General features: G+C 42.8%; 1 protein-coding gene across 1 annotated transcript; it reads left to right on the plus strand.

Moving 5' to 3' along the window:
- LOC308074798 (zinc-binding protein A33-like) lies at nucleotides 1–7,467 on the plus strand (the record flags this gene model as incomplete). The annotated part of the gene is made up of 3 exons (XM_080414298.1): nucleotides 1–1,199; nucleotides 4,769–5,107; nucleotides 7,461–7,467. 3 exons carry the CDS (start codon nucleotides 1–3, stop codon nucleotides 7,465–7,467), a joined length of 1,545 nt encoding a protein of 514 aa, XP_080270424.1.
- Nucleotides 7,468–10,784: the final 3,317 nt, after the last annotated feature.

Consider the following 10,784-nt stretch of genomic DNA (forward strand, 5'->3'; position numbering starts at 1 on the left):
ATGGCTTCAAGTCTGGCTCGTCAGGAAGAGGAGCTCACATGTCCTGTGTGCCGTGACATCTTTAAACATCCTGTTCTGCTGTCATGCACCCACAGCTTCTGCAATGACTGTCTGCAGCGATGGTGGACAGGAAGACCAACACAAGAATGTCCTGTTTGTAGAACAATATCCTCCAGTGACCATCCTCCTACAAACTTGGTGTTGAAGAACTTGTGTGATAACTTTTTGGAGGAGAAACTCCGGAGAGACTCGTTGGTGAGCTCAGAGGTGAGCTCAGAGGACCACTGTGCCGAACACAGAGAAAAGCTTAGGCTCTTCTGTCTGCACGATGAACAGCCGGCATGTGTCGTGTGTCGTGATTCAGAAAAACACGCCAGACACAAGTTCTTACCTGTGGGCGAAGCGTCGAGGTGTTGCAAACAGAAAGTCCAGGAATTACTGAAACCTTTAAAGGAGAAACTGGGGGTCTTTGATAAAGTTAAAACAAATTATGACCTGACAGAAAATCACATTAAGGTTCAGACCCAGAACACAGAGACGCAGATTAAACGCAGATTTAAAAACCTTCATCAGTTCCTACAAGAAGAAGAGGAGGCTATGATTGCCATTCTGTGGGTTGAAGAGGCACAGAAGAGTCAGGAGATAAAGGAGAGGATTGAGAAGCTGATCAGAGACATGGCGACCCTCTCCGATGCAATCCAAGCCACTGAGGACCAGCTGAGAGCCGACGACCACGTCTCGTTCCTGCAGAACTACAAGACCACGATAGAAAGAGTCCAGATCACCCTGCAGGACCCACAGCCAGTCTCAGGAGCACTGATAGACGAGGCCAAACACCTGAGCAACCTGGCCTTCAGAGTCTGGGACAAGATGAAGGAGATTGTCTCCTACACTCCTGTGATCCTGGACCCTAACACGGCTCATCCAGGCCTCATATTGTCTGATGATCTGACCAGAGTGAGGTATGGAGAGGAACAGCAGCTTCCTGACAACCCAGAGAGGTTTGATACTTATGCAAGGGTCTTAGGGTCTGAGGGCTTTAACTCAGGGTTTCACAGCTGGGATGTTGAAGTTGGCGACATTAGATACTGGGCACTGGGTGTGTGTGCAGAGTCTTACCAGAGGAAGGGAGACATAGCAGGTGAATACTGGATGATACAGTTCTATAATGGAAAATTTGGAGCGTTCTCCTCGTCAAGGCATGTCACTGATCTCCCAGTATACCAGGAACCCCGGAGGATCAGAGTCCAGCTGGACTGGGACAGAGGAGAGCTGTCCTTCTCTGATCCTGATCTTGACAGAATCCTATACACCTTCGCACACACCTTCACTGAGAGACTGTTTCCATTCCTTCTTAATGGTGATGATGACAATAATACATCTCTGAAGGTGTTACCAGGGAAGATCTATGTCACTCTCATTTAGAACAGTAGTCTAGAGCGTTTAGAAACAGAGCCAGCTCTCCTACTAGCAGGAAGAGAGTTGTTGAGGCAGTGTCTGTTTTGGATTATGGGAATATAATCTACAGACATGCAGCAGCATTAGGACTGTTAACATTACTCAGGAATTACATTTGAATATTGGTCTTAAAAATTGGCCAAATATTGAATATAGCCTATTTGAATATTATTATGAATATTATTATTATTATATGTTTTTCCCCATAGAAAATGACTTGTTATTGTAAAAACAGGTACAAGAGGGCGCTCACCGCAATTCTTTTTTTAATCTAAAATGCATCTAAATTCAAGCGTCATGTTCAACATGTGAGTTGTGCAACTATATTGAAAATTGAATGTCTGATGTGATTATTGTTGATAAAATGCTATTAGTTTGTGGTGTTCATTTATCAATCAGTTTTAAACAGGGGTGTAACAATATGGTGGCAGGAATTATTGTGGTATTAAAATGTGACAATATCGATATCAAAAGTCTATCGCAATATAATTTTCATTATTATTTTGCTGGTGAAAGTTACAGGTGTGGATATGGTGTGAGATATGAAATGTAAGCTCATCATATAACAGAACTCATAGTTATGTCACTAGTTGTCTTCCACCCAATAGCAGGGCTTTTGAAGAGAAATGAAATGAAATGACTAGTTTTAGCTGACTAGTTCAACAAGCCTTGTTGACCTACTTTTATTAAAGTCCCGCAAGAGGCAATAATACTTTTCCTGCATAACATAGATCATGTAAAATGACATCAAAGATTTACAGGCAACCCTCTCTAGTATCATGGACAAGTGTTTTACAATTAAGTTGGTTAAATGTATTATTAATTCAGATTCAGAAAACTGTAGATCATGGGCAATGTTGAATGCTGATTGTGATCATCAAAATCAAATGGCATATTGTATCATCCTGCGCACAATATCATGTATCTGTAGCAGAGCTTAATGTATACAAGTCTTTCTTGTTAGTTTTTCATCCATCCACACACCCAGAAATGAGAATACCTTATAAGGGACTTTCATGCATAGAAAGATTGAAAGCAGGAATGTTCCTCTTCAAGCCATACATTAAGATGTTCTTCTATATGTTATGATCCTAAATCTCCACTTATCTGTCCACTGAACAGGTCAAGGCCTTTTGGGTTTCACTGACACATGATGACCAATGCTTTTCCCTCTCCTCTAGATGGCACCAGTGTCTGTAAATAGAGACTTAAACCTTGATTGACATTTATCATAGCATAGCATTAAAAAGGAGTGGACTAATGACTAAGATAGATGGATGGATAGATGGATGGGTGGGTGGGTGGCTGGTTGGTGTGTGGGTTGACTAGTTATTATTATTATTTATTAATTTTTTCAGGTTTTTTATTCTTTTTGTCCTTTTTCCTTTCTCCTTTTCCCACTTTTTTCCCTCTTTCCTGTACTTTTTAATTCACTGTCAATGTACTATTTTGAGAGGGTTGGGTGGGGGGGTTTGTTTGTCTTGTGCGTTTGTTTGTTTGTTTGTTTCACAGAAAACCTGAAGAGTTCTCTATCATTGTTTATCCTCCTGTAAAACTGTAAAATTTCTTCAATAAAATTTGGTGAAATGTTATCTGTATGGATGAATGGGCTGTCAAAGATTGGTATTGCAACTCTAGATTCCAGATATAAACTAGAAAAAGTGCTCCTCGGAGCACAGGTCTCCGCCAGGTCAGGTACATTATTGTGGCCTCCTGGTGGCGCTATAATAGGCCAATGTGAAATGGTAGGCATTTCTTCTTAGGTCTTTCACGGCAATCGGACACTGCATTCATGATTTGAGGCATTTTGTTCCAAAAACGTGTTTTGCTAAGTTAGACCTGCTGGTGGCGCTATAATAGGCCAATGTGAAAAGGGTGGCATTTCTTCCTTGGCCTAGTGGGAATGTGCGTGTGAAATTTCACGGAAATCGCAGTTCATGATTTGAGGTATTTTGTTCAAAACGGAATATGGAAGATCGGACAGATCCGGGTTGATCACATGACTATAGAGATACTGTGTACCGATTTGCATGACTTTTGGATCAAATCTGTTGGAGTAATATCAAATAATGGCTTTTACACAAATCGGCCTCCTGGTGGCGCTATAACAGGCCCATGTGAAAAAATTGGGGCAGAGGTTCTGAATTGGCATCGAGGGAGTGTGTGGGCCAACGGTGCCGGAGATTTGGTGCTAACACATGGACAGGACACACGGACGGACACACGGACGGACACACGGACGGACGGACGGACGGACGGACGGACGGACGGACGGACAGGGTGCAAAACATACTCTCTCGCCATGCCTTTCGGCCTGGCGGAGACAAAAATAGGCTCTAGGAATTGCTTGCGGCTAGGAGCTGCCCAGTGTTTGTAATCTATAGCTAACTTTTGCTCAAATACTGCTCGGTGACCAGTCTATGGCCTCGGCAGTGCATGTCATAATAATACATTGCATTAATACAATAATATATCAATTTAAATGTATCAACTCACAGTATTAGGTACTTGTTTGTTATTTATATGTGACTAAATCAACAGTATAGCCTGTTTTCAAAGTTATTCATTTATCAGCATGGATGAACCCCGCCACCTTCACATACCTTTTATGAGACAGTATTTTAAGTTGTATCAGCCAAAGGCATAACATTGTGATAGACATTGGCAAGGGGGAAAAAAAGCCCAATGCACTGGGTGAACAACCTGTCAGTATAGCATGTCTGTAACAGACAGACAGACAGACAGACAGACAGACAGATAGGCAGACAGACAGACAGACAGACAGACAGACAGACAGACAGACAGACAGACAGACAGACAGACAGACAGACAGACAGACAGACAGACAGACAGACAGACAGACAGACAGACAGACAGACAGACAGATAGGCAGACAGGCAGACAGACAGACAGACAGACAGACAGACAGACAGACAGACAGACAGACAGACAGACAGACAGACAGACAGACAGACAGACAGACAGACAGACAGACAGACAGACAGACAGACAGACAGACAGACAGACAGACTATGTAGCTGCTACAATCTGAGGAATGGCTGCTGCACAGGATGCAGAGAAGGCCAGATGGAGGGGGTAAAGTCTATCAACTGCTACTACCAGACTGTCTGAGGGAGGAGGTTTTCCACCAGCTACACCACAACCATGGACGCAAAGGGTACCGAGCGAACCACTAAACTGATCCGGCAGAAGTGTTACTGGCCAGGCATGGGGCATACTGTACGATCCAACGCTGGTGCCAGTTGTGCCAACGATGTAGCTTCTTGAAAGACCCTCTGCCTTGGTAAAGGGCCCGTACCCTCCATCAGGTCATCAGGCCCCCTAAGTCAGGAGGCTGTATCTACACGGGTGTGCCACAAGAGGACTCGTCTCAGGTACGCCATGTACACCGCCCCATGCTAAAGTCAGTACCATGTGACAATGCCGTTTCTCCACCAGAGAGGTCTAACAGTCCGGGGGATGCAGACGAGGAGGAAGAGAACAGTGAGCTCTACATCCTGGTGGGTCTTGCCAACTCCACAAGGTCACGTCCAGATGCCCTGGTAGCAGTCTCAGCCGTTGACACCATCTCCCCAGACAAGATCCGGCCACAACGACTCTGCCAATCGGGCTCGGCTCTATTGGCACGGTACGTTGCGCATCGGTTTGCAGAGTGGGAGACTGGGCTTCGATCCCAGCTCGGCGCGAATCACTATACATGTTTAATATTAAGGCAATTTCAACCAAGAATAAAGAAATGTACTGTTGCATGTAATCTGCATGTTGAGTCTGAACATTAAATATTTTCATGAATTACAGACCAAGCATATCACCAAGCATATTCATACAGACTGCTCATAAAGGAATTTGACTTGGTGATCCCCAGCGATCCTTGACGAGGTTCCAGGGTCCCCGTTCAATTCACTTGAAATTATTCAATACAAAATGAAAAAGTATGAGTGATTATTCGAACAATATGTTTCAATATCACCACTAGGACTATTTCTCATGGACAATTTAAATAAAAATGTACTTTCATATTGTAACCCACAGGAGGCAGTAGAAGTACAGTAGAGTAAAGAAAAGATTGAGTTACAGTAAGATCTGTTTAAATTGTAACTGCCAGCAAGCAGCTTGCCTTTAGACTGCACACAAAAGCTTGATTTCCTACATCAAAATGTAAAGGTCACAACCATGGGGTCCATGGGGTCCGCAGCAACATTAGGGAGTACAGCGTCAAAATCAATTTAAGCACTTTAACCCTATATACATCGGCTCTTTGAAAAGAGCCGATCTACAAGCTCACAACGCGTCGCAATGTGTTGCACTGTGAGCTTGAAGAGCTGCTATTTTCCAAAACATATTTTAACAACACAAATGTTGTAGGTCCCTGGCACAAAATAATTTCAGATGGGGGTCTGCGGCCAAATTAAGGGAGTCCTGGACATAAAGGCCACAAAGTTTGAGAACCACTGCCCTAGGTTAGCTATGTGGTTTCAGAGAGAGGTTACGTTGTACGTAACCTGGGTATGAACTTCCAGTCATGTAGTGGGCATCGTTTTTTTGGTGCACATTAAAGTCATCAGTGTTAATACATTATAAACTCCAGCGCAAATGTAACCAAATGGACCCGTAAGGGGACACGTCTTTCACATCACAGATGTAAACACTTGGAGTTTTGGGAGGTCAAAGGTCAAGTGTGTCAAGCCCCCGCTCTCCCTTCCATGCGTTCAATCCGTCTACAGTGGTGGAAGAACTACTAAGTACATAAAAGCACTCTGTTACACAGTAAAAGTTCTGAATCAAAATTTGACTTGAGTCAAAGACAGTACAAAATCACATTTTGTGAGCTTCATGTAGATCAGCTATTTTCGATTAGAAAGTAAAACAATCTAATTCTACAAAGTAACTTGTAACTGCATTTTTCAAATCATTGTAGTGGAATAAAAAGTACAATATTTGTGTAGAAGTAAAATTATTGAAAATTGGAAATACTCCAGTAAAGTAAACAAAAACAATCAAAATTGTACTTAAGTACAGAACTTGAGTAAATGTACTTAGTTACTTGCCTTCACTGTCCGCCTACCCAACAACAACAGCTGTCCGTAGCATTGTTTAACCCACCCTCTTCTCACACAGGCTTCTTTCCCATCCTTTTTGTTTTCTTACACACTTCTCTGGCATACTGCCAGTCCAATTCCCTCAGCTTTACCAACAATCCCACCTACGACCCCCAACTGCACCCACAAAAACTGCAGGCTACAGTATGTACACATACACACATGCATTGATACACAATCAATGTGTGCTATCTTTTTGTGGACTTCAAAAGCAAATTTCCGTCAAATTTGTATTATTTCTTACAATGTTTTCACCATTTCTAACCCCGGCCCAAACCCAACCCGCCTTGTGGAAACAAATAGTCCCCTCATGGATAGTAATACCTGGTGCGCGCACACACACACACACACACACACACACACACACACACACACACACACACACACACACACACACACACACATACACACACACACACACACACACACACACACACACACACACACACACACACACACACACACACACACACACACACACACACACACAGACAGACGCAAACGTGCGCACGCGTGTGCGCACACACACACACACACACACACACACACACACACACACACACACACACACACACACACACACACACACACACACACACACACACACACACACACACACACACACACACACACACACACACACACACACACACACACACACACAAATTCATGCACCTCTGGGGTTGTCCAAAAGTTTCCGTTTCTGAAGGCCAGACACAGAACTTCAGGAAACAATTGGGTGTCAGGGAAGGCCTTGGGCCTGTCCACTCAAAGGTCTGGCTCTCCCCAAGCCGCTGCATATTGGCTGTTGTTGTGTCAAAGTGTTTTATGGGCCCTTGGAACAACTCTCCATCTGGTTCCCCCGTTTCCTTTGTCCACAAGGAAGTAAGCTGGCATCGCTCTGCCCCCAAGGTGGACGAGTTGGCGATAAACAAAGGGTGTACGCATGGCTTTATTAATACGCACTCTTGCTGTGTGTCAATGGAATTGTTGGCCCACCTTGGACATGCTGAGAATTGTTTTCAGACAAAGATGGTCTATTTTGATCCCTTCAGAGACGTCAAAGAGAATTAATGACATGCAGAATCCCACGTGATTGCATTTGGGATGTTTATAGAATTAAAACATGGACCACGGCCCCATGTTGCACATACTGGCACTGTATTAATTGCTTTATAATGCAGCAGTTGATTTATTACTAGCCACTATTTTTGCTTTTGCTGGGGGATTTTTTTTTTGTGAAAATCTTTGGAGAAAAAAATGAAACATGGCCACAGTTCCAATTATGTTGCACACACAGGAACTGTAATAATTACTTTATAATGTGTCAGTTGATTAATTAAACACATTTTGTATTTTTGGAGTGGGGCCAACTGGGTTGAGTGGCATAAAATACACGGAATAACAAGTGGCAGGTCTGCACACAGTCCATTGCCTGTTTCATGAATGTTTATATTAACATTTTTATAAACTTTTTATGTACTAGTGCATTGTTTATTCCATAGATCTGTATTTATTTAATTTAGCAGTGGGATGCAAGACAAATTGATGACTTAACGTAGTGTACGCTGTGGTGATCTGGCTGCCGTATGGTCTGAGCAAGTGTCCACCCACCCACACTGTAAAATCTGTAATGTTACTTTTGTACAAATGTAACCAAATGGACCTATAAGGTCCATGGTACCAGTTATGTTGCACATCCAGTATAATATGTATTGTACTGTATAATAATTTCTCTATAATGTGGCAGTTGATTTATTGACCACTTGAGGCCTACTTCAAAATTAGTGAAAATAGCTGTTCCACAAGCTCATGTAGCTCTAAGCATGTGTTCAATAAAGGAAGATCTCTTCTCTCACTCTCACACTTTAGTTTATTGATGGGAATTCTCCTCAAATATCCTTTCATTCACTGCTTGAAGCATGAGCTCTATAGCCATCTTCAAATATGACTGCCTCTGATCCTGTCATTCTCTTTTCAGCAAGCGTCGAGCAACCCACCTCTATCCCCAGCTCCACCTCATTAAAAGTCTGAATTGTTGAGATGGAAGGAGGTTCATCTGCACTGCCACCACCAGCGTCTTAGACTCCAGGCCGGGTTGTCTCAAAAGCTCTTACTATTAATTGTGTACGTAGTCTAAATCGGCGAAATTTTTATCTTTTATTCAATGCAACATTTCGTTTGAATCGACTTGATCCCTCCTTTATTGAAACACATTAGTACACTTTTCTTAGTTTAAGTAGGACTGAGGATGTTAATGTGCAGCGTTCAACACAGGCTCCTCATAATCACTTCACAAGTGGACTGTGCATGTGGGAAGCATTCATTCTGGAGGAAGTGCTACGGTGTGAAAGAGGAAGGCCGGTCTGCTGGCTGGACTCAGCGGGGACTTACATAACCTGTGGTCCCCCCATGTACAGTATATATGACACTCTCACGCACGCACACACACAACCCTAACCCTGACCCCAACCATAACCTAGTAACCCTATGAAACCAAAGTAAAATCCAATTGGGAACACCAATTGTGTCCGCAATTTGCCAATATTCCTAACAAAAGCCACATCTGGGGACAATTTTGGCCCCAAATATGGCCTAAGCAAGGAACGCACGCACGCATGCACACACACGCACACACGCACGCACACACACACACACACTATACGTACAGGAAATACACAGAAGTCTCAGACTGTACTTTAGTGGTGCACATTAGGCCTCTTCCCACAAAACCGTGGAAGCAAGTGAGAAATGTCGACAAGGTTTTTTTACTCTTCTCACAGCAAATGGCAAAGATAATATGTTAGCTTTTGCCACTGACCTTGGCCTGCATTATGCCATTCAACATGTCAGTGTCACTGATCACACCAAGGGTTCATTTTTCCGCTCTGCGCTTTATGCCCAGGGGAGGAGGTCGTAGCGTCTTGTGAATCCTTAGATGAAAAGGGATTGATTTATCCTGCGGTCCAAGAAAGAAGAAACATTCTTTTATACTGTAAGCCCTCATCAATTCCTTCCAGATTAGAGAGAGGAATATTATACACAGGCCTTTTCAAGACAGAGATAATAGATACGTAGAACTCAACAGTGCAATTTGGAAATGTGGATATAAAACATTTCCATTTTCTCTCTCTCTCATATAGCCTACATATAAAATGAAATAAAATATTATTAAAAATCAAGGTCTTAAAGTGATTTTCCAAACATGATATCCTCAGCAAAAAAAGTACACAATTGCACTAGCAGATGACCTGCATTTGGTGCATGACCTACTTTAAATCTGCTTCATGAGAAGAGTTTTGCATTCTGACATCTGCAAACCTTCTAACTGGTGAAGATTGTACACCAGGTGTACAGGTTTAAAGCTAAACCTTTCCCGACAGAGAGAGGTAACTGCAACTGCAACAACTGGGATTCAAACCCCGGTCTCGTGGGAAACCAAACATCCACCACTCATAACAGAGGGAATGCCTGCTTGCACACGGGAGATATTGTTTATGAGCTTATGATGAGCTTCAGGCAGGGCTACTTACTTGTCGACCAGCAGGTGTCCTACCGGGCACCACAGGGTCTACATTTCTCAATGGAAGAGAAGGGAGCCCACCTCCAACCACTGCACATGTACTTTTACATTGTGTCAACATACTCTGCTACCATACAGATAACATTTTATTCATAAAAAAATTGAAAAAAGTTCTAGATTGTAGCTTTAATGTTACTAATGTTAAGGCAGGGCAAGGCAAGTTTGTTTGTATATGGCATTTCAAACAAGGCAATTCAAAGTGCGTTACGTAAAACATCAACCATTAAGGCATTAAGGTAGAAAGAGTGCAAAAGAAACACATTATGAAGTAGGACATTTGCATGTAATTAAAGAAAAAAAAAACGTCCCTTATGAGCTCAGCCTAATTTATGCTTGGTTGTTCGACGGTGTCACGCGTCGAGAATAGTTGACCTACAAGCTCACAATGAGTCGCATCCGTGACACGTTGTGAGCTTGTTGGTCTGCAATTTTTGCTGCGCCACACAGTGGTGCGACAGAGCATAAATTAGGGTTTAGGGTGAAATATTTGTGAGATTATACTGGACACCATTGTAATCATTATAAAAATCCTGATGACTTCCCCTGCCTTTCCCCTCCCCCAAAAAATAATTACATGATCCTTGGTGGGAAGGAAGAAAAGAAAATCTGAATGTTGCAATTTT

The sequence above is a fragment of the Gymnoscopelus braueri genome, assembly GCF_963280865.1.
Source record: "Gymnoscopelus braueri genome assembly, chromosome: 19".
NCBI classification, from domain to species: domain Eukaryota; kingdom Metazoa; phylum Chordata; class Actinopteri; order Myctophiformes; family Myctophidae; genus Gymnoscopelus; species Gymnoscopelus braueri.